The sequence below is a fragment of the Jaculus jaculus genome, chromosome 4 (genome assembly GCF_020740685.1).
Source record: "Jaculus jaculus isolate mJacJac1 chromosome 4, mJacJac1.mat.Y.cur, whole genome shotgun sequence".
NCBI lineage: Eukaryota > Metazoa > Chordata > Mammalia > Rodentia > Dipodidae > Jaculus > Jaculus jaculus.
Genome location: NC_059105.1, coordinates 168,854,633 through 168,880,661, shown reverse-complemented (window position 1 = coordinate 168,880,661; position 26,029 = coordinate 168,854,633). Strand labels below are relative to the sequence as shown.

General features: G+C 38.8%; 1 protein-coding gene across 2 annotated transcripts in view; it reads right to left on the bottom strand.

The window, feature by feature from the left end:
- Tmem45a (transmembrane protein 45A) overlaps nt 1-26,029 on the bottom strand; it is a 94,254-nt gene that overhangs the window by 31,504 nt on the left and 36,721 nt on the right. For both annotated transcript variants that reach the window (XM_045147763.1, XM_045147764.1), the window contains exon 2: nt 202-394. In XM_045147763.1, coding sequence (XP_045003698.1) covers nt 202-391 — 190 coding nt within the window. In that variant the 5' untranslated portion in view covers nt 392-394. The remainder of the gene's footprint in view (nt 1-201; nt 395-26,029) is intronic.

Genomic DNA, 26,029 nt, shown 5'->3' with positions numbered 1-26,029 from the left:
CACATTAAGGAATAGGTCTTGGTATAATCATGAAGCATTACATTCATAACATACTAGATGGAATATAATATATGGAACTTACAATATGTATTGAGAGACATTTTAACATGAAATTCATATATCATATCTCAATATTGTATTGAATCCTTTTTTGCTCATAAAAATACTCAAAAGGATAAAACAGGACACTGGTTCACTCACCAGTTAGAGCCATAGAGATAATAATAATTCCTTCCCAAATTTCTGCTCGCTGGAATAATGCTTTGGAACTAAGGTAGCAGCTCCGCTTTTGCTTCTTGCAGATATACTTCAGAATACTCTTTGAACACCACCAGAGACCCATGAGAATGAAGAAGGTTCCAGGAAGGGCATGACCTCTGAAACTCCCCATTGCCTACAATGATACAAAATAGGCATCTCATTTCTGGAATTTGAAGAAAACATCTATTTTCCCTATAAAGTATAATATTACCTTCAATGATTATGCACACCTAATAGATCCTACTACAATATTAAAATTTCAACAAAAGAAAGTAAAAATTTGTATTCTTTAAACAAATGCCATGCATTAGGCACTATGTCGAGTATTGTACATGCCACCTCTAACCTATTTTTTCAGAACACCTATAAATGAGGAATTGCTTTTACATTCTCAATTGAATACATGTTTAGAGAAGTTAAAAAACTTGAACAGATCTCACAATGGAGCATTTAACAAAATGCTCAAAAGTATTTTTAAAAAAGATATTCTTGGGCTGGAGAGATGGCTTGACAATTAAGGCACTTGAAAAGCCTAAAGAATCAGGTTCAGTTCCCCAGGACCAATGTAAGCCAGACGCACAAGCTGGTGTATACATTTGGAGTTTGTTTGCGTTGGCTAGAAGCCTTGGCATGCCTATTTTGTCTCTTTATCTCTCTATGTCTCTCACCAATAAAAAACAAATAAAATAGTTTTACACAGCTATTCTTTAAGTGTAAAAGAAATAGATATGAAAGTTTGGCCTTCATGCTTAAAATTTTAAAAATATGTGATATTACTTCTAAACTTTTGGTTATTGATATTTTAAAAGTTTTTTTGGAGAATGGTGGAAATTTTCTATTGTTAGTAGTTGCCCATTTCCCTTTACTTTGAGTTTAGTTTACATTGTTACAAAAATAATCAGGATAACCAAGAGATAAGTAACCATTATGGTTTTATATACGTGTGTGTGTGTGTGTGTGTGTGTGTGTGTGTGTGTGTATTTTTTTTTCGAGGTAGGGTCTCACTCTGGCCCAGGCTGACCTGGAATTCACTATGGAGTTTCAGGGTGGCCTCAAATTCATGGCGATCCTCCTACCTCTGCCTCCTGAGTGCTGGGATTAAAGGCATGCGCCACCATGCCCAGCTGGTTATATTTAATGGTTGTGTTTGCACAGTTATACTTCATGAGGCAGTAGGAAAGATTCTTTTTTCTGGGGGGAGGATTTTCAAGGTAGGGCCTCACTCTAGCTCAGGCTGATCTGGAATTCACTATGTAGTCTCAGGGTGGCCTCGAACTCATGGTGATTCTCCTACCTCTGCTTCCTGAGGGCTAGGATTAAAGGTGTGCATCACCACGCCCAGCTAAAATTCTTTTTTAAAAAATATTTTTATTTATTTATTTGAGAAGGAGAAAGAAGGAGAGAAAGAGACAGAGAGAGAGAGAGGAAGAGAGAATGGGCATGCCAGGGCCTCCAGCCACTGTAAACAAATTACAGATGCATGCGCCCCCTTGCGCATCTGGGTTACGTGGGTCCTGGAGAGTCGAACTGTGATCCTCTGGCTTTGCAGGCATATGCCTTAATGACTAAGCTATCTCTCTAGCCCAGGAAGAAAGATTCTTATATCTAGGACATCTATATATCTTACTGTGGCTCAGATATATGGTCTGTCAAGGAAGGCGGTACCAAGAAGACAAATATGTATTATTATAAGGGGTGACACAAATTTTTATTCATAGAGAAAGGAACAGAAAAAAAAAAAAACTCCTCTTAGAATTTTGGGCAAAATGGCAGGCATAGTAGCCACATTAAAGTACCCTAAGGAGGGAAATAAGCAGAAAAAATGCAAAATACACTCTTGTACCAAAAAGTGAAGTTTTATAAATTATTATCAACCATAGCAGAGAAGGAGAGACTCAGATCTTCTAGCATGGAGAAAACTGGCCAGAATCCCACCAAGGTGCCATAGGCTTTGGTCTTTGTACTGGCCCAGCCATGGTGCAGAGCTGCAGGAGCAGAAACCAGATGGAGAGATTTTCCATTCACATCAGCCTCTTCACAAAGCAAAGAAACCTGAAGAAGAAGAGAGCAGGGACCAGCTGAGCAGCTGCTGAAGGAGAACACAGATGGGACCAGCTGAGCAGCTCAGCTACAACTCCAGGCATCCTGCACAGCATACCCTTCCCCAACTTCCAGTGCTGGGAACCACCCTAGAACTCATTTGTCCCATCCCCATCACCACCTCCCCACCACACCAATCCAGCACAGCTGATCAGAACACCAGACCCACAGCACAACAGAGAGGAATCTAGGTGGGCACTCAGCATTGGTGAGATTGAAAGCCATGTCAAATGGTAACAGGGCCTGCTTACACAAAGGCAGGTACATAGGAGGCCTGCACTGGAAGTGCTAGTCACGCTTTTCATGTCAGGGAAGGTTAGGTGTTACAGATTCTTGGTTGGCTTTACCATTCTCAAATAAGCTGTAATGTTACTAATGTTGCCTTTGACATTTCCACTTTTATTTAATATGGTACTGGAAGTCTTAGCTATAGCAATAAGGCAAGAGACACACATAAAAAGGATACAAATTGGAAAGGAAGAGACCAAATTATCCTTATTTGTAGATGATATAATTCTTTACATAAAAGACTCCAAAGACTCTACCCGCAAACTATTACAGTTAATAAACACTTTTAGCAGTGTAGCAGGATACAAAATAAACACACTAAAATCAGTAGCTTTCCTGTATACTAACAACAAACATACTGAGATTGTCACAATTGCCTCAAAAAATAAAGGATATTGGAATAAACCTAACCAAGGAAGTGAAGGATCTCTACAATGAAAACTTAACAATGCTCAAAACAGAAATTGCAGAAGACACTAGTAAATGGAAAGACATCCCTTGTTCTTGGATTGGAAGAATCAATATTGTGAAAATGTCAATTTTGGCAAAAGTAATCTACACATTTAATGCAATTTCTATTAAAATTCCAATGACAATCTTCATGGAAATAAAAAACAAATCCTAAAAATCATTTGGAAGCACAAAAAACCTCGAATATCCAAAACAATTTTGAGCAACAAAATTAAGGCTGGTGGTATCACCATACATGATTTTAGCCTATATTACAGTGCCATAGCAACAAAAACAGCATGGTACCAGCACAAAAACAGACGCTTAGATCAATGAAATGGAATAGAGGTTACAGACGTATGTCAGGGCAGCTATAGCCAACTAGTATTGGACAATAATGCCAAAAATAGTCAATAAAGAAAAGACATTCTCTTCAACAAATGGTTCTGGGAAAACTGGATATCTGTACGTAGAAGGATTAAAATATATCCTTATCTCTCTCCATGCCTAAGAATTAAGTCCAAATGGATCAAAGACCTTAATATCATATCTCCAACTCTGAAAATGTAGGAAAAAGTAGGACAAACCCTTCAACATATTGGCATAGGCAATGACTTTCTGAATATAAACCCAGTTGCTTGGGAAATAAAACCACTAATCAACCACTGGAACCTCATGAAATTACAAAGGTTTTGTACAGCAAAAGACACTGTGAATAAAGCAAAGAAGCAACCTACAGAATGGGAGAAAATCTTTGCCAGCTATACATCTGACAGAGGATTAATATCTAGGATACAAAAAGAACTCAAAAAACTAAATAATAAAAAAAAATCAAACAACCCAATTTAAAAATGGGCTATAGAACTAAATAGAGAATTCTCAAATGAAGAAATGCAGATGGCATATAAACATCTAAAAAATATTGTATATCCTTAGCCATCAGGAGAATGCAAATTAAAACTACTTTGAGATTCCATCTCTCTTCCATCAGAATGGCTACCATCAAGAAAACAAATGACTATAAATGCTGGTGAGGATATGAAGAAAGAGGAACACTTCTACATTATTAGTGGAAATATAATCTGTCCCAGCCATTGTGGAAATCAGTGTGGACGTTCCTGAGAAAGCTGAAAATAGACTTACCATATGACCCAGCTATCCCACTCCTAGGCATACATCCTAAGGACTCATCTTACTACCTTAGAGACACCTGCACATCTATGTTTATTCCTGCTCTATTCACAATATGGATAATGAAGATGTACATTCATACAATGTAGTTATATTCAGCAGTAAAGAAAAATGAAATTATGAAATTTGCAGGAAAATGGATGGACCTGTAAAAGATTATACTTAATGAGGTAACCCAGGCCCAGAAAGCCAAGTACCGTGTGTTCTCTCTCCTATGTGGATCCTAACCACAAATGTTTGAGCTTGTGGTGACTTGAAATAAAGCATGGTAGTAGATACCAGTTAACTAGAAAGGGGCTATAAGGGAGGAAAGAGAGGGGAGGACTTAAGGGGATGGTATTGTATATATGTAAGTAGAAGAACAGATTACTGGGGTGGAAAGGCCTAGGTCAGGTCAGGGGAAGAGATTGATTAAAGGAAGGGTAGGGAGAGGGTTATTCAAAATCTAAGACAGTATGAATAAGTCATATAGAAACCTACTTTGGTTTCTATATGACTTATGGCATACCCAGAAGCCATAGATTGTTACTGTAAAATTTTCAGTGCCAGGGATGGAATACCTTCCAGTGAGTTGTTAGCCAGGAAGGTTCCTGATGCCCCCAAATATTACAGGCCATTGCCAAGGCTCTTAGTTTCCCACCTGGAAAATGTAAGACCCTATTACTGATGACTCCACATGATTGGGCTGCAAGGTCACTGGAGCTGAGCTGAAAACCTCCTCTCTGTAGACCAGCTGTCAAAAGCTGGAAAAGTTATGCTGCATAGAAAGATCACTGTCAGTTTAAGGGCTTTATTTCAACTCACCACAAGCCCAAACATTTGTGGTAGAAGATTGATTTAGTGAAGAGAATAGGATAAAAAGGGGAAGGAGGCTCGATTCCCCAGGACCCACATTAGCCAGATGCACAAGGGGGCACATGCATCTGGAGTTCGTTTGCAGTGGCTGGAGGCCCTGACATGCCATTCTCTCTATATATATCTACCTCTTTCTCTCTCTGTCTGTCGCTGTCAAATAAATAAATGAAAATGAACAATTTTTTTTAAAAAAAAGGGAAGGGGTTTTGGACTCTGAGGAGGACTAAACACTAACTTTATTATTTAATAACTACATGTATGCTTTTTGGCAAGTTATTGAACCTTTCAATGCCTCAGTTTCTTCTTTTTAAAATAGGGCCAATAACAGTACCAACATCACAAAATAGAAATGAATTACTCCAAAGCAAATAATTTATGGTACTATTAAATAAGCTCATGTTATCCTCTACCCATCTCATACTACAAGAGGAAAGCAAACCTAAATGAACATCTCTATTTAGAAACCAATTACAGAAAAGTAAGAAGCCACTTTACAATTCATTTGGCAGTCCTAAATGCACTGCCTGTAACAATTTTTCCTGCTATTGTTTTAAAGGACTACTGAGATCTCTAGTTATTTGCTTGCTATACTTTAGAGAATAAATTCCTTAAAACTGTGAACCATAAATATATTCAGCTTTTTATTTCTTATTAAAACTTTATATACTATAAAGCTCTAAACAAGAGTAACTAAGGGCTGGAAAGATTATTCAGTGGTTAAGATGCTTGCCTGCAAAACCTAAAGACTGGAGTTCTATTCCCCAGTACCCATGTAAGGCCAGATTCACAAAGTGACACATGCATCTGGACTTTGTTTGCAGAAGATGAAGGCTCTGGTGTGCCTGTTCTCTCTCTCTCTCTTCTCTGTGAGTGTGTTTGCAAATAAATAAAATATTTTAAAAGCATGATTGGGCTGGAGAGATGGCTTAGCAGTTAAGGTACTTGACTGCAAAGTCTAAGTACCCAGGTTCCATTACCCAGTAGCCACATAATCCAGATGCACAATGTGGCACATGCATATAGCGTTTGTCTGCAGTGGCTGGAGGTCCTGGTGCACCCATTCTGTCTCTCTTTCTCTCTCCCTGCCTCCTACCTTCCTTCCCTCTTTCTCTCTCTAAAATAAATAAATAAAATGTTTTTTTTTAAAGCATTACTAAGCTCTTCTTATAAGATCATTTCACTATAAAACAACTCCTTTCTGAGGTGTCATAGACCATATGATGCTCTGCATGCCCCAATTTGATCTAGTCACTTTATTTCCTTACTTTCTCCCAGTTATCTATTTGGTTATAAACACTGCTATTCAACTACTTGCCCAAATCCAGACTATGAAAATCATCTTGGAGTCTGGTCATTTCCCTCAAAACTAATTAATTATTGAGAATTATTGCCTCTGATGACTCATAGCAACCTTTCCCTTCCTCAAACTGAGCTGACTTCCCTGGGGCCACTTCAGTGTCTTCTGCTTTACAAATCCTCCCCGATTGTTCAAACAGGGATGAGATAACCTTCTCAAGGCACTGATTCCTCACTTTAAGAAACTTTGAGTGAGATTAGTTACAGAAGATAAGTCTTTCTCTTCAGCCTCTATCATGTGAATCACCACGTTGTGAAGGCCTAAATAACAATTCAATGTGGCCTCTCAGGAGTGAAGAACCTGGATTGATTCTATTTTTGAAGGCCCTTGCATATTAATAAAAGGAAGTAAATGCCAAACAGTTACAAAAATTGTGGTCATTTTAAATGTTTAGAATTATCAAATAAATACACAGCATACTCCCTATGTCATAGGTAGCATGAAATGTCACAATCCAGGCCTTCTTTAATGAGAAACTCTAGGTAAACAGACCTACTGACTCACCCCCATGATCAGGATGAGTAAACAAGTAGAGCTCAGCACATTAATGGACTAGAACAAGAAGAAATGGGGGGGGGGTGTCATGTTTTTATTTATTTATTTATATTTTTATTTTATGCAAACAGAAAAGAGAGAGAGAGTATAGGTAGGGCAGGGTATCTAGTCACTGCAAACCAACTGTAGACACAAGCACCAATTTGTGCACCTGGCTTACATGGGTACTGGGGAATTGAACCTAGGTTGTTAGTCTCTGGAGGTAAATGCCTTAACCACTGAGCGATCTCTCCATCCCAGAAGGTTTTTGAAGGTGATCTCAGTGGGATACAAATCCGCACTCAGGAGGCAGAGGTAGGAGAACTGCAATCAATGAGTTCAAGGCTAGCCTGAGACTACTTAGTGAATTCAAGGTCAACATGGGCCAGAGTGAGACCTTACCTCCAACCACCACCCCCCAAGAAAAAATTAGTCCTTCTTGCCAGGATTGGTGGCACATGCCTTTAATCCCAGCACTCAAGAGACAGAGGTAGGAGGATTGCTGTGAATTGGAGGCCAGTCTGAGACTACCTAGTGATTCCAGGTCAGCCTAGGCTAGAGCAAGGCTCTACCTCAAAAACAAACAAACAAAAAAATCCTTCTTCCTAGTGCAGCTATAAACCTCTGGGTTTTAAATTTTGTAACAATCTGATGGTTCCAGTTTTTCTAAGTTTAAAAGACTCAAACAAAACAAAGCCATAGCAATTTTGTGGTATCTTCCTAGCATAAGAACCCAACAAATGTAGTTCCTGATAATGAAAATAGTATTCATTTTACTTCACTTTTGTGGTGGTGAGAAAAAGAAGAAACTACCCATATCCTAAAGTATCACTTCACTTACACAAACTATCATCTATCAATCTGTCTGTTGTCCTTTGCTCTATGGGTACTTGCAGATACAGCTTAGTTCTTGTAAGAGTTTGATGAGATCTAAATCCAAAAAGCAAACACAATCTCTTTTAAAGAAGAACACAGGGCTTCTTTCCTCACCAACCAAGTGGAACATACTTGCCACAGTCAGAAGAAGCCCTGGGGGAATCACCAGGGTAGGGAATAGCAAAGACCTTCCTCAGGACCTCCCTTTTGAGCCCACTTGTAAGTTAAATCACTGGCCTCCAGATATGGTTCATCTAAAATTCAGATTCTTATCCTCATCTAAAGAAGCATGCCACTCTGTTTCCCTGTTAGAGGAAACCCAGTTTCCTCTAGGCTGAAGATGGGGCATGGGGAAGTCTCCACATATCCTACTGGCTCAGTTGTGTTGACACCCCAGACTCGCTTGCATGCGCATGAATACACACACATACTCCCTAACTCACCATCAAAAAGAGAAATATTTTTAAAGTATGGCATTTTAGAGAAAGTATTGAGCAAATACCAACATTTAAGTCAGGCATGAGGTGTCAATTTCCAGGTATTAAATCCACACAAACCACGGTTCAGGTCTACACACAAAAAGAGGAGCCAACTCATCCAAGGGAAAGAGATTCAACCATTTTCTTGGTAGAATTACAAATGGCAAACTTCATATAAAATGAATACCACTATGAGTAAAATATTAAACTATAATTTTTATCTTGAAGCACCAACAAAATAAGTACTCCTATCTTTTAAGACATATCTGTGAGGTCTAATACACTAAACCAACATGAGCTATTTCTTGAACTTCACTTTGCTATGTGCCTCTTTCAAAGCAAAATGCAGACAAACATATGTACCTTTAAATTTTTTTGATTTTTCATCATTCCATTTCGGCACTTTACCTCCCCCATTTGAACTCTTTTTAAGGAATTTATTATTATCCTTACCTTCACCGTCTGCTCAATATCAAGTCCAACTCAATTTTTTTCTTTCCTCTCAAGAATGTGCAAGAATTCTAGAGTCCAAAAGGAAAAGTAGATACTGACTGGAACTGAATCTAAAACTGCTTCTTTCTTTCCCTTTGAGACTAAAACAATGTGCTCATCTTCCCAGCATAGACTTGAGCAGTTAAGCTCCAGACTGTGTCACAGAGAATTTAATAAGGACAAAGAACACACCCTTTTGAACATGCTACCTCTCACCTATCAGATCACTAGCCTCAGCCATGTGTCACCTGCTTTAAGAACCAAAGCCAATGGGTCACATAATCTCTCTTCCAGGCCATCAAGATGGACAGAATACAATAGAATAAATGTAGCAGCAATCATGTAAGTGATCATATGCTAGAAGCCCTAAGAAGATAAACCAGTTCCTAACATGCAATCTGATTGAGTCATAACCACAAATAAAGCTATAGTAATAGAGATGAAGGAGCACAACTGAGGTAGGTAAACAATAGAGCTCTGTCTGAATCACTGTGTGCAATGCACAATAGCATCTGTGTTGCTCAGGGCAACTGCTGGGAGAAGAAAAGGGCTCCTACTAACAACAGGAAGCAGAAGAAACAGCAATACTGAGGTTTATACCTTACTAACAAGTTGGTTACAAGCTCCATGGGAGTTAAGACGACACATGGGGACAGGACTCCATCTGTGGAGGGTGTATGGTCAGGGAGTAAGTCAAAAGCAGCCTAGTAGGTGAGTAACCTATAGTGAGTAAGCTACTGTGGAAACAGAAAATCCCCATAGTGGAGAGTGACCTGAAAAGGAGAAGTGGAATAAGGCAGAAATGAGAGCCTTGATCTGTAAGAGGATATATCAATCACTCTTAGCCTAGCCCTGGCTATTTTGTCAAAGGCTAAATGAACGAGTGCCTCTTCTTCTCACAGATGATACTACCAAGATGCAGAAAACGTATATGAATAAAAAAGAACAGGCTCTGACTTGCATTTCACTGGGGATTAGTGATGCTAAATATTTTTCATACACATGTGTTCTTTTGGGGAAAAATTTATTGCCATTTAAAAATTGTATTTTAGCTGTTCTTTTCTTTTGCTATTGAGATGTTGGAGTACCTTATGATTCTGGTTATTAATCTTTGTCAGATGCCCTGATATCCAGCTGAAGAGACATAATTTTCAAGTACTTTCTCCATTCTGCAAATTTTCTCTTCATTTTGGTTGTTTTCTTTGCTGTGCAGAAACTTTTTAGACAAATCCCATTTGTCTCATTTTGCTTTTGTTGTAAGCATCTAATGTCTTGTTCAAAATGCAATTTTATCCTAATTAGAATGGGTATTAGGCCAGCTCCCTGTTCTCATGGTGCTGGAAAGCCCTGTGGAAGTTGCCTGGGGATAAAAAGTCACCAACACTGTGAACAAGCAGGGAATCCTGCAAGCTACACAATCAACCAGCCAAGCAAGATGTACCTACTGGTACAATAGTGGCACGCAGGTTATGGGGAGGGGGTAATCAACTACTATTCTATTGGATATGAGGACTAAGTAGGAGGAAATTCATGTCTGGCACTGAGAACCAAGTCAAAAAAGTCTATGGCTTGGTAGGTCATAGACCCTACAGGGAAGCTCCTACTGATCTTTGCCTATAAAGAGAGGTTTTACATCTCTTTTTGTCAAAAAGTCTTCTAAATGTCTATGTTTGTCTCCTTTGATATATGCTACTCTCACTCTTAATTACAGAACCCACTTTTTACAAATAACAGTGAATATCAGGGAGACCCAAGATCCATCAGAGTATCTGTATGCAAGCCTTATTCTTCCTTCCTTTCATTGTTGAACCAATGGCAAGCAAGGATTATGCTGCAATTAATATTTAGTAAGTAGCCAGTGAATGATATGTGCATCAATTTCTAGGCTGGAGTAAAAGCAGAGAAAGAGGAAGCCTGTTCTTGCCAGTGTACTTACCTCTGCCGCCATCATTTGTGGACATCATCTCTGTCTTTTTCAGGCTTTCAGTGCACACTCACACTAGAAACTCTCCAGAAGGCTACCAAGACTTCAGCATCGTTTGTCAGGACAACATCTTTGGTCACCTTGCCCTGAGAGTTCCAGCTAGTTTTTATGCTCTGGCTCTCCAGCATGCATAAAGCCATTGCTAGATGGCCCACCCTCAAACTGGGAAAGCCACACAATAAATCTCTTTTTACAAAATATATTATATATCACATATTAATTGTACATGTTATAACATATTTATGCATGAGATATCTACACACACTAGGTTCAGTGCAAGAACTTGTTTCAAATACAAGGTGGAGTGTGAGTGAAGAAGATACCTGTTGACCTCTGGCCTCTACATGTACACACACACACAAATACCTACACACTAACATATACATATAATCGTGTATACACGTACTTACACAAACCTATAAACCTGCACAGGAGTATTAATAGTAGCCTTATTCAAAATTATAAAATCTTGAAAGCCACCCTAATGCCCTTCAATATGAGTGGATATTAGTACATACTTACAGTGGATAATATTCAATGATAAGAAGAAATAAGTCCTCTAATGAGAAGAAACAGGTAAAATGCATAGATCTGAGTAAAAGCAACCAGTCTGAAAAGGCCACTACTTAATTCTAATGATGTGATTTGTTTTTTGGGGGTTTTTTTGGAGAAGACAAACCTATAGTGGTAATAAAGAGATCAGGGTTGCTATTTCTCAGGAGAAAGGGAAGGAAGGATCAACAGGCAGAATATATATTTAATGTGTATCATTATGATATATTATGCTTATGGATACATTACATTTCACATTTGTTAAAACTCAGAACATTAAAGAAATTAACACTAATATAAATTGTGGATTTAGTTAATAATATTCCAATATTTACTTGTCAGTCATAACAAATATACCATACTAATGCAAGGTGTTAAAAATTAGAAATCCATAGTGTATAATTTCTACTTAATTTTATGCAAACTTAAAAAACTGCTATAAAAATAAAGCAATAATTAAAAATAGTGGAAAACTGAACACAATGGGGCAAACATTTGTTCCAACTGCAGGAATGATATTATATATTATTTGCTTAAGTATTTTTCTTTTTTTTTTCCTCATCTAATCAGGAACTCGCTTTATTGTTACAAGCAGTTACTTATATAATGTTGAAAACGAGGGTGGAGATTTTAGGAGGTGGGGGAGGTAAGGGCCAATATTAAGCCACAACTTTGAAATGATTGGTCCCAAGCGCACATGCATAGGAATTCCAACTCTTGCGCGGAAGTAGCAGGCCAGAGGCCATTAGGCATCTTGCTGAGTCATAGCTGGCCAGAGGCAGGTCACCAAACTTTAGCTAGGCTCAGGAAGTTCCACTAGGCCTCACGCCCCGGCCTCTCAAGGCCCAACACATCCATATTGTGTATGGCTGCCTTTTTGCTACAGTGGCAGAGTTGAATAGCTGTGACAGAAAGACAATGCGGCCAGCAGAGCCATTTATTATCTGGCTCTTTATAAAAATATGTCAACCCTTAATCAATAGAAATTGCCAAAATTTTTAAAATATATTTCATTTATTTATTTATTCATTCATTTGAGAAAGAGAAAGAGGCAGACAGAGAGAGAGAAAATGTGCACGTCAGGGCATCCAGCCACTGCAAACAAACTCCGGATGCATTTGTCTGTCCCATTGTGCATGTGGCTTATGTGGATCCTGCAGTATCAAACCAAGGTGCTTTGGCTTTGCAGGCAAACAAAGTATTTTTCACTTATATTTAACTATCTCTTAACACAAGCTCACCATTGTACTATCCCCCATAACCCTTCCTAAAGACAGTCCTACTCTCTACCCTCTTGTGTAGCTCCAGGACCTAGCTGTCTGTCCTTTCTGTCCCATGCTGTCCTGATCACTGATCATTGCAATGTTGTTTTCCAGTCTGGTAGTGCTCTGGCTTGCTCTCTCTCTCTCTCTCTCTCTCTCTCTCTCTCTCTCTCTCGATGTGGATTTTGCTATTATGTGGTTATTTTCCTTTCTGTGAACATTTTAGAATCACAGTGGCAATGTCCATAAAATAATTTGCTGGGATCATAACTAGAATCACAGTGAATCTACAGATTAACTTGAGAAGAACAGAATTTAAGAAAAATTGGTTCTTTCTATTTATAAATATTGAGTATCTTTTCACTAATGTAAATCTTTGATTTCCTGTGTCAGTTATTTATAGGTCCCCACATATTTTGTTATATATTTTATTAACTTTATACATATTTTCTTTCTTTCTTCTCTTTCTCCACTCACTTTCCCTCCTTCTACTTCTCTTTTCCTTCCCTCCCTTCTCCCCTCTTCCTGCTTTGTTTCCTTGTATTAATGTTTATTACATTTCTAATTTCAAACTTTCATGCTAACAACAAACACACAGAAGATGAAATCAGAGAATCACTCCTATTCACAATTGCACCAAAATAAATAAATAAATAAAGTACCTTGGAATAAACCTAACCAAGGAAGTAAAGGATCTGCACAATAAAACTTTAAAACGCTCAAGCAAGAAATTGCAGAATACATTAGGAAATGGAAAGACATCCCTTTTTCTTGGATTTGAAGAATCAATATTGTGAAAATGGCAATCTTACCAAAAGCAATCTACACATTTAATGCAATCCCCATCAATATTCCAATGGCATTCTTCATGGAAATAGAAAAAAACAATCCCAAAATTTCTTTTGGAAGCACAAAAAAATCTCAAATATCTAAAACAATACTGAGAAACAAAAATAAAGCTGGTGGTATCATCATACCTGATTTTAACCTATGCTACAGAGCCATAGTTTAAAAAAAAAAAACACAACAGCATGGTACTGGCACAAAAGCAGACATGTAGATCAATGGAACAGAATAGAGTACCCAGATGTAAGCCTGGGTAGCTATAGACACTGGATATTTGACCAAAATGCCAAAAATATTCATTGGAGAAAAGAAATTCTCTTCAGCAAATGGTGCTGGGAAAACTGGATATGTATCTTTTATTTTTTTATTTTATTTATTTTTTTTTTTTTTGGTTTTTCGAGGTAGGGTCTCACTCTGGTCCAGGCTGACCTGGAATTAACTCTGTAGTCTCAGGGTGGCCTTGAACTCATGGCGATCCTCCTACCTCTGCCTCCCGAGTGCTGGGATTAAAGGCGTGCGCCACCACGCCCGGCTGGATATGTATCTTTAGAAGGATGAAAATAGATTCTTCTCTCTCCCCATGCACAAGAATTAAGTTCAAATGGATTAAAGACCTTCCTTCACATCAGACCTGAAACTCTGAAACTGCTAGAGGAAAAAGTACGGGAAACCCTTCATCATATTGGTCTTGGCAAAAACTTTCTGAATATAATCCCAATTTCTCAGGCAATAAAACCACAGATTAACCACTGGGACCTCATGAAATTATAAAGATTTTGTACAGCAAAAGACAATGTGAATAAAGCAAAGAGGCAACCTACAGAATGGGAAAAAATTCTTTGCCAGCTATACATCTGATAGAGTATTAATATCTAGGATATACAAAGAACTCAAAAAACTAAGTAATAAGAAATCAAACAACCCAATTAAAAAATGGGCTATGGAACTAAATAGAGAGTTCTCAAAAGAAGAAATACAGATGGCATATAAGCATCTAAAAAAATGCTCTACATCCCTAGTCATCAGGGAAATGTACATCAAAACTATGTTGATTCAGGTTTGGTGGTGCACGCCTTTAATCCCAGCACTCAGGAGGCAGAAGTAGGAGGATCTCCGGGAGTTCAAGGCCACCCTGAGACGACAGAGTTAATTCCAGGTCAGCCTGGACCAGAGTGAGACCCTACCTCAAAAAAAAAAAATACTACGTTGAAATTCCATTTCACTCCTATCAGTTTGGCTACTGTCATGAAAACAAATGACCATAAATGCTGGTGAGGATGTGAAAAAAGAGGAACCCTTCTACACTGTGGGTGGGAATGCAATCTGGTCCAGCCATTGTGGAAATCAGTGTGGAGGTTCCTAAGACAGCTAAAAATTGATCTACCATATGACCCAGCTACAGCACTCCTCGGCATAAGGACTCATCTCACTACCTTAGAGATACTTGCTCAACCATGTTTATTGCTACTCAATTCACAATAGCTGGGAAATGGAACCAGCCTAGATGTCCCTCAACTGATGAGTAGATAATGAAGATATGGCACATTTATACAATGGAGTTCTACTCAGCGGTAAAAAAAAAAAAAAAAAATGAAGTTATGAAATTTGCAGGAAAATGAATGGATCTGAAAAGGATTATACTAAGTGATGTAACCCAGGCCCAAAAAGCCAAGCATCGCATGTTCTCTCTCATATGTGGATCCTAGCTACAGATGATTGGACTTGGGTGTGAGTAGGAAGAAAACTCAGTAGCAAAGGCCAGTAAACTAAAAAGAAATATAAAAGGAATAAAAAGGTAGGGAGGAGGTACTTAATAAGATGGTACTGTATATATGTAAGTAGAATAGATTAATGGGGGTGAAAAGGCCCAAAGTGTGGTCAGGGGAAGAGATTGAGTAAAGGAAAGGTGGAGGGAGAGCTAATCAAAATCTAAGAGGATATAAATAAATCATATGGAATCCTACCTTTTTGGACAATGGAACACTCAGGAGCCATAGATTGTTGCTAGAAAATTTTCAGTGCCAGGGATGGGATACATTCCAGTGAATTGTTGGCCAAGGAGGTCCCTGATGCCCCTAAAACATTATAAGCCATTGCTGAGGCCCTTGGCTTCATACCAAGAATAGATGGCAAGACCCTATTGCTGAAGACTCCACATACTTGGGCTGCAAAGCCACTGAGAAATCCTGCTGGAACTGAGCTGATAACATCCTCCATGTAGACCAGCTGACAGAAAGCTGGAAGAAGCCATTCCACATGCAGTTCAATGGGAGAAAGAGAAATCACCAGTGAATATACTCAACAGTGGACACTGCAACCTTATATTTGGCCAGCCAGGCCAAATGAGCCAACAGTACAATAGTGGCATGTCTGTCATGGTGGAAACCAACTGCCCTCTAATTGGACTGGAGGCCTGCTCCATGGGAGGGAATACATCCCTGATACTGAAAACTTAAAACAGGGGTAGTCATGAGCCCTAGGGGTATAACATCTGCTGCTGTCTGGCCAAATGTATATACTATGCTTATCAAACTGCCCAGTAAGCACTTCTCTTAATGTTCCTACCTATATATTAATAATACTCTCACTTTTGGTAGAGAATCTTCTTTTCAAATGGCAGTGACCTTGGGATGACTCAGAAAGCATCATAGCACTGGAAAGAAGTGACTGGAGTGCTCAGCATCGCTATCTCTATCACACCTTCCAAGGCTCAGTATCCATTATGGAAGAGGTGGCAGAAAGAATGTAAGAGCCAAAGGAAGGGTAGGATGCCCCCCAAAATAAAATGTCCTGGATATCCATGACCTCACAATGCCTGACACTACCTAAACAAGACCATGATAATAGGAGGAAAAGATGATGACATCAAAGTAAAAGAGAGAATGATTGAGAGGTGGAGGGGATATGATGGAGAATGGAGTTTCAAAGGGAAATCTGGGGGGAGGGAGAGGAAGGTCATTACCATAGGATATTGTTTACAATCATAGAAGTTGTTAATAAAAAAAAAAAAAAAAAACCTGCTGCTGGGTTCAGATGGCCGGACTCTGCATGTGGGCTTCAGAAGCAAGCCTTTTTGCTTGTGTTTCCTGATTAACTGGCCCCTAGGTACACAAATCTATCTTTCACTGAGTCAGAGAATACATGGGCCACTGTAGGAGCTGGCCTCTTGCCCCAGCTCTCCAGGTTCCTGGATCCTGGTTCCCCAACCCCTGACCCCCGTATGCTGAAGAGTGCATGCATGTGAAGTGAATAAGCCAGAGATCTGAGTTTCCCAACTCCCAATTCCCCAGGTACATTTCATGTACTTGCAATCTCCACAATCTGTACATCTGTAGTTATAACCTCATCATACACCAATATGGTTCACACTTAAAACCGAACACACACTGAAAATTCTACAAAGACAAATACTTGCTTCCCTCTCAATAAAATAAAACATATTAACAAAATAATTGAAGAAAACTTTCCCAATCTCTCATAAAGAGGCCCATCCAGATACAAGAAGCCCAGAGATGCAGGGATGGTTCAACATACAGAAATCAGTCAGCATAATACACTACATAAATAAATTTACTCACAAGAACCACATGATCATTTCAATTGATGCAGAGAAGACCTTTGACTAAATACAACACCACTTCATGATCAAAATTCTGGAGAAAATAGGCAAGGAGGGTTTATGTTTCAGCATAATAAAGGCTATACACAAAGCACCTAAAGCCCAAATAATACTTAATAAGGAAAGACCCAAGGAGTTCCCATTGAGATCAGGAACAAGACAGGGGTGTTCATTCTTACCACTGCGCTTCAACATGGTACTACAAATACTAGCCCAAGCTATGAGATAGGAGAAATAGCTAAAAAGGGAAACAGATTGGAAAAGAAGAAGTCAATTTAGCCCTATTTGCAGATGGCATGATCCTATACGTAAGTGACTCTAAAGTCTCCATCTCAAAACTTCTAAACGTGATTAATTCCTTCAATAACGTAGCAGGATACAAAATCAACATACAAAAATCAGTAGCCTTTCTATATGCAAAGGACAAATACACAGAGAAAGAATTCAGCAAGACTGTCCCATTTTCAACAGCCACAAAAAAAAAAAAAATTAAATACCTTAAGTAACACGAACCAAGGATGTGAAAAACCTATATAATGAAAACATAAAAAAATTCAAGAAAGAAATTGAGGAGGACCTGAGAAGATAGAAAGACCTCCCATGCCTGGATAGGTAGAATCAATATTGTAAAAATGGCAATCCAAAAGTAATATGCAAATTTAATGCAGTACCAACAAAAATACCAGCATCATTCTTCACAGAGACAAAAAAAAAAAAAAAAAAAAAGATCTCAAAGCTCATATGGAATGGCAACAGACCTTGGATATCCAAACATATCCTAAGCAAAAGAAACACTTCTGTAAGTATCACCATACCTGATCTAAACCTATATTACAAACCCATAGTAACAAAACAGCAAGGTACTGGCATAAAATACAAATATTGATCAATGGAAAGAACTGAAGAGCCAGACCTTAGGGTCAAGTAACTATAGATACTTGATCTTTGACAAAGGTGCCAATAATGTAAACTGGAGGGGGAAGAAAAAGTATCTTCAACAAATTGTGCTAGACAAATTGGATAACCATATGTAGAAAAATGAAACTAGATTCATTCATGTCCATGTCACCATACACAAAACCCAAGTCCAATAGATTAAAGATCCCAATATAAAACCCAAAACTCTTTTCCTACTGGAGGGGGAAAAAAATTAGAAGGAACTGTCCATAATATGTGAGTGGGGAAAAGACTTCCTGAAAAACTCCACAATAGCTCAGGAAATTAAATAATCACTCAATCAATGGGATCTCATGAAGCTAAAAAGCCTTTGCACAGACAAACCTTCCATAAACACAGACAAAAGATTACCCACTGAATTGGGAAAAAATTCCATTGAAAAAAGTCTAATATCTAGAATCTACAAAGAACTGAAAAAAGAACTAAACAATAAATCAAACAAGGGCTAGGGAGATGGCTTAGTGGTTAAGCACTTGCCTTTGAAGCCTAAGGACCTCAGTTTGAGGCTCCAGGCTCCACTCCCCAGGACCCACATAAGCCAGATACACAAGGTAGTGCATGTATCTGGAGTTCATTTTCAGTGGCTGGAGGTCCTGGTGCACCCATTCTCTCTCTCTCTCTCTCTTTTGATCTGCCTCTTTCTCTCTCTCTCTGTCTGTCGCTCTCAAATAAATAAATAAAATTAAACAAACAAACAGAACAAACAACCCAAATGAGACAGAGAATGGAATATAGAGTTCTCAGAATAAGAAATACAAATGGCTAACACACACTTAAGAAAATGTTCAACATCCATAATCATTATGGAAATGGAAAATAAAACAAGTATAAGATTCTACCCTATTCCAGTAAGGATGGCAATCATTAAAAAATCAAGCAACAACAAATGTTGGTGAGGATGTGGGGAAAGAGGAACACTTATTCACTGTTGGTAGGAATGTAAACTTGTATAACCACCATGGAAATCAATATGGAAATTCCTGAAAAGGGTGAATATAGAGCTACCAACAGACCTAGTTATTCCCTTACTGAGCATTTATCCTGAATGCTCCATGCTTCACTACAGAGATATTTGCTCAACCATGTTTATAGCTGCTCAATTCATAATAGCTAAGAACTAGAATCAACCCAGGTGCCCATCAATGGATGAATGGATAATAAAGTTGTGTTACATTTACACAGTGGAATTCTACTTATCAGTAAGAAAAGTATGATACAATGAAATTGTAGAAAAATAGACAGACTTGGAGCGGATCATACTTGGCAAACTCACACAATCACAGAATGACAAATGCCGCATGGTCTCACTTACTGAACTTAGATCAGCCCAAGTTGCTGACATACCTGACAGGCAACTCAAGACCCAGAAAATAGGGATGAGAGGGTTTTGAGGGAGGGGAAGGGGAGGATGGGTAAAAACAGACACAAAACTAAATCCAAAATAAACTGGTACCATAGAAACCTTTATCCTTGGAAACAGACTAAAAGATATAACCCTTAACAGGACTAAGGGGGGAGCACCTGAAAAGAAGGGCCCTGGAGAGGGTGGGAGGAAGCCAAAGCTTAAAAAACTTTCTTTTGTCTCTGGCCTGTAACTCCCAGTACCAGAAATCGGTTGCTCAATGAGCTGTTGATCAGAGACCTACAAGGTCACCAAAACAAGACAGGTCTCTGTCAAAGCACTTAATTACCTGCATGAAGCAAAAGGAAAGACCCTATTGCTGAAGACAACATATGCTGCCAAAAGAGAGCATGAAGAGACCTGGCTGGAATCCAGAAGAGAGCTAGTCCCAGACAGATAACCCATCTAATGCTGGAAAGTGCTACACGAACTACTGGAGGAAAGTGGCCAGTGGTGGTCTGAGCAACCAGAAGTCTAAGCTACTCAGAAGCAGACACCCTGACAGGATGTACATGCCAGTACAATATTGACATGCAGCCCTGGTGGGTAGCCAATAGCTTGCTGTTTGGCTAAAAGATCGTCTCAGTGTAAAGGAACCCATATCTGGAATTGGGAACCAGATCAGAATCCTACAGAGACAAAGATTATGCTCTCCAGCATCAAGCTCTCACTAGTCTTTGGCTAAAAAAGGGATTACATATATCAAGTTCTTTTTTCAGAAGGTAGAGAGACCAAAGGAGATAAATTACCCCTTCCACTTCAGCCAAGCTACAGCTGAGACCACAGAGGAAGTGGGGAGAGGAGCAAGAGTGCTGCTTCCATGGTGAACCTGATAATCAGCACCAGGAGACAGACCCTGAGGATACTCAATACTTACCAAAGCAGAGATCCAGAGGCTCTGAAGAGCTCATCACTGAAGTAGAATTAAAACTTACCCACCACGGCTCAGAGAATTTTGTGGAAGAGGGGGCAGAAAAATTTTAAGAGCCACAGGTTGAGACATCATGCCCAGAGACATTCCCTACCACCATAAAAAAATGACTGTTGCTCCCACAACCCCATGGGGAATACCTGCAACCCCACTGAGTAGGGTCCCTAGCAGAATGGGGGCAAGGATGAGGGAAAAGAGGGTACCAATATATGATGTATCCATACAAAATATGTTGTTACTAATAACAATAATAAATATATCTACAGATATTGATAAATATCAGCTAGTAGGGGCATGGTGAGAAAAATCATACTGTTTCTGAATTTAGAAACTCTGGTCTAGGAGACCATTGGTCAAAGCTTCTTAACATACCAAGTTCATCCAAAATAATATACAATTCTTTCAGAAAAATAAAGTACACATTATTATAATGAAAATGGAGCAAATAAAACATCATTGGGGCAAAATGGTGTCAGCACAATTCCTATGTATGAGCTTTTACACAAAACTCTTCAAGTTTGTTGTTTAATGTTACAAGTAAAGATTTATAAATATTAACTTGGAACTAGATTGTAGCATACATCAGGCCAAGGATTGAATATGATCACTGTCATTTACATTAGCATTTGGTTCAATCATATAAAGCCTTTTAAAACAATGGGTGATTGGATAACACACTATGGCTACTTTCAAATAGTAAAAGTGTAGGAGGAAGAGTGGGATTCATATTCAAATTCTGTGAACCAAAAAAAATTATATTAGGCTTGAGTCTAAAGCCTATGACAAGTCAACCAAGAAGATAATATCATTAGTTTTAAAATAACCTGGGCGACGTGAGAGATTGCTCAGAGTAAGCTTGGTGCAGCTAAAAAGAGTGCTGAGCAGAGCACAAAGTAGCTGAACTGAGCTGTGCAGAGTGATGGAGGCTGTGATGAAGATAGCATTGGATGAGGAAGGACATTGCTCACTCCTGCCTTCCAGTACTGTAATCCACTTAGTGGCCCTGTTTCCCAGAACAGGCAGCTGAGTTTACAGACAGTTGGCGACTGTATCAAACATCCACAGCTAATAAACAGAATAGGAACCCAAAACTCTTGGGTGGTAAGAGACAGTGCACTTTCTTCAACAGTGTCTATGGTTTAGTTTCCTATAGCTGGTTGACAATTACATCTCATGTTTACAGTCTTGCAACTCTGGGATTCACAACTCTGAGATACCTGAGAAGCAGTCAAGGTGTTGGTAGGGCAGAGCCTAATGAAAATATCTCTCCTTGCCTCTTCTCTTCAGCAAGGCCTCTGGTATGCCTTGATTCCTAGGCTTTCTCCACCTTCAAGCTTAGCGTATCCAACCCTCTCTCCTTTATCCTGATCTGATTCTCATCCTCTTTCCTAATGATTACATTGGGCCTCATGTTTTAAGTTCATTGTTCATTGTTCCTCTTCCCATAATTTCCTTAAGAACACTGATCTGAGGAAAGATATCTGTCATTGACAAAAACAAAGTATAGAAAAGTGCCAAAGACAGGGTGAAAGAAAGCAGATAATAAATCAGCATGGTGGAAAAGGCTGTCCTCTGGTCCTCAAAATCAGCTGTAGATTAAGATATCTTGAAGAGCTCAGTAAAAACTGCCAACACCTAGGTCCCGATACCCAGAGACTCTGCCTCAGTTAGTCTGAGTGGACCAAGGCATTAACTCTTTAAAATTCCTCCAAAGGGGAATGACTATTAAGGGCACAGTTTCCTTCAAAGGGGACTGTTAAAAGCAAAGTTTGCAGAATCAGATTTTTCACATACAAGGACCTGTTCTACCACTGTGGATGTGGCTTGGGACATATTTAACTTTGTTGCAGTTTCTTATATAAATGACAAATAAATAAAATCACCTTATAAAACTAAAGACAAGCAGATATAATACAAGTAAAGTTCTTGCCACATTGAGAGATTGTTTCTGCTTCAGTGCCTCAAAGCTCTCCAAAGGAGTGTTTTATTCTTCCTTGGGCAAGAAACCAGGTGATTTCCGTGTGACTCCTTACAAAGGGAGGGGTTGGGAGACACTGAATAGCACACACCTGCATATGTACTCACATACTTACGCCCACACATCAAAAAAGAAAAAGAAAAAGAAAATAAACCAGAAAGGCTGGAATTGCCATTGGAAAAGGTTTAGAGTGCAGTGTGGTCTGACAGTGATCAAAGCTTAGTTGGTAGAGCCATAATTCTCAGCCTTGCCACTTATGCAAAGCATTTGGAGAGTCATGAAATATACTCACCCCTGTCTAATTCCCACCCTAAGTGTTTAAATCAGCAATCTGGGAGTGAGTCTCAGCAATCATGCCCTTTATTTATCCCTCTCCTCCTCTCAGCTCCTTCCTCCTTTCTTCTTCCTTCCTTTCTTTTTTCCTTCCTTCTTTCCTACCTTCCTTCCTTTCCAGCTTGGTGGTCCTTACCATCTGAAAAACTAAGTGAAGGAAAATAGTGGAGAGAGGAGTAGATAATAACCAGGTTCTCATTATGGACCAAGATATTTTACTTGTATCAGTTAGTTTAATCCACATTATTAATATCCCCACTTTACAGATAATCATAAGTAGCTGCATGTTAGGGATGTAATTCAGATCACAGTAGTCTTGGTACAGAACCACACTTCACCCAAAGTCTATATATAAAAGAGACAAATGAAAGACAGAAACCATCCTGAGCATCTTGCTTTCCACAAGCTCTATAAGGTCCTTTTGGTTCCCTGAAGTTGTGTTTTTCTCCCCATTTTACATTGTCCATAACAGAGACAGGCTAAGGAACTTGACCAATAGCTTGTAAATTGCCATAATACAGCAGAAAAACAAGCAACCACTTGCAAGATGGCATGTAAAGGGGTAATCTTGTGGCAAAGTCATGCTACTAATAAATAACCACTCCCATAATAATGGTCTTTCAGTTTGTAAAAGCAAACTTCCTCACACTCTTATTGTTACCACGTCAATGAAATTCATGGTTAGGGGACAGTCAAGTACTGGCAGCTGCAGTGCACATTCCTTTTGGTCAAACATATGTATTTTAATATATGCTCCAAACTTACCCAGTTTTCTCTATACAAACTGAAAGATTATTTGGCACATTATGCAATTTTCTTTATTCCTTAATGTTGAGAATTATAGCCACCTTGCCTACTTGCCACCTTGATATTTGAGATATGCTTATATTTCTTAGTCATTACTGATAGGGATGTAGAGGTAGGCTATTATTACAAGAAGCTTGCAAACATAAGAACCTCCACACCAAGCAAAAGAACATTATCAGCAGACTCTATAACTGAACCTAAATAACTAGTAAGGAAAGATATTTATATGAATATTTTTGCTAATAACTGAAATAATCAATGATAGAATTTTATAAGCTGAAGTAAGGCTTACAAACTTAAGCAGACTAATAAATTTGTTTAATGTTAGACAACTAATATAGAAGAAAGATAATTCAACAAGACATGTCTAAAATATTCTTGCAGGAAAAATAGGATCTGACCTATTTATATGATCATCACTTTACAGGAAATTCAGGGGTTTAGAAGCAGGTTAACTGACAGGCCTGCAATCAGTAAAATCAAGATGATGCAACATTTATAAACCAACCAGATTTTGAAATAGGTAACTTGATTTTTAAAAATGACAGAAAGAGACAAGACAAAGAAAGGGGAAAGGAAGGAAGGAAAAGAGGATAAAGAAAGTAAGGAAAAGAAAAAAAAAGGAAAGGAAAAGGCAAGAAAGAAAGAAAGAAAAATGAAAAGGAAAGGAAAGGAACTATACAACTCCTGGGCATATGTCCCAAAAGACAGAGAGGCCTGCACATGCATGTTCATTGCTGCTCTATTCACAATAGCTAAGAAGTGATGTAGTTTAGATATTCATCAGCTGATTAAAGGATAGTGAAAATGTGTTACACATACACAATAGAATTTTATTCAGCACTAAGTAAAAATGAAACTATGAAATCTGCAGGAAAATTGATGGAACTGGAAAATATACTCAGTAAATTAACCGAGGCACAGAAAGACACAGTATGTTCTCTACCATATGTACATATGTATATGCTAGTGTAAAAGTTTTAGATTTATGTTTTTAATTTGAGATAAGTGTCAACAGAGGCCCAAGTGTAAGAAATGAGCTATGATAGGGACAAAACAAAAAAAGAAGAGTCACATGTTGTCAGAGATAAGTTAAATAAGTAAAACACATGTGTTGTTTTAATGCTGTCCAAACAAAACCATTACCCCCTTTTCGAGAAGCAGCTGTGACCACTCAGGATAGATTCTTTGAGATGGAGTCTGTTGATATTCATCCATAAAAGAACGGACACAGGGTCCAGCACTGAAACACCGTTCAAGGCTCAGGGTCCATTGCGGAAGAGGTAGCAGAAAGAATGTAAGAGCCAAAGGAAGGGTATCATTCTCTACATACAACTGTCCAGACAGAATCTGGCCTCAGTATCTAAGACCTCACAGTGCCTAGAAATACCCACACAGACCCTCATAAAAGGAGAAAAAGATGATGACATTAAATTAAAAGAGAGACTAATGGACAGAGGGAGGGGATATGATGGAGAGCAGTACTATTAAGGAGAAAGTGGGGGAGGGAAAGGGAGGGAAATACCATGGTTTATTGTCTGTAAATATAGAAGATGTCGGGCTGGAGAGATGGCTTAGCTGTTAAGCGCTTGTCTGTGAAGCCTAAGGACCTTGGTTCAAGGCTCAATTCCCCAGGACCCACGTTAGCCAGATGCACAATGGGGCATAAGCATCTGGAGTTCGTTTGCAGTGGCTGGAAGCCCTGGTGCGCCCATTCTCCCTCAATCTCTCTCTCTCTCTCTCTCTCTCTCTCTCTCTCTTTCTCTCTCTCTCTCTCTCCTTCTTTCTCTGTCTGTCACTCTCAAATAAATAATAAACAAAAAAAATTTTAAAAATATATAGAAGATGTCAATAACAAATATATATAATTTAAAAAAAAGAAGGGGCACAGGGAGACTCATTAGACCCTCTCCTGAAATCTCAGCCACTACATTTTGTGCCAACTATATACATGGATGCACATGGTCTTGTGGCCTGGAGGAGATAACGTAGACAGAGGGTGGAAGAGAAAGGGTCAGGGAACTCCATCTAAGCAATTCTGAGGACGTCAGTCATCATACAGGCTAGGATAAGACTTTGATGCTATGGTTTTTTTGGGGTCCTCCACATTCCTGCAATTAAACCTTCACTCATGCGATAGGAAAATCCAATATACTCACCAGTCTGCCATGTTAAACTTTGGCGGAACTGTACTTTAATCTCTCTTTGGTGCCCTATCTTGGGGCATCAAGTACACATCAGCATCTCCCCAGACAGTTTCATGCGACAACTTGTGATATGAAAGTGGGAGATATAAAGGGATGAAAAGATTTTTTTTTAATTTTTTTGTTTATTTTTATTTATTTGAAAGCGACGGACAGAGAGAGAGAAAGAGGCAGATAGAGAGAGAGAATGGGCAAGCCAGGGCCTCTGGCCACTGCAAATGAACTCCAGATGCGTGCGCCCCCTGGTACATCTGGCTAACGTGGGTCCTGG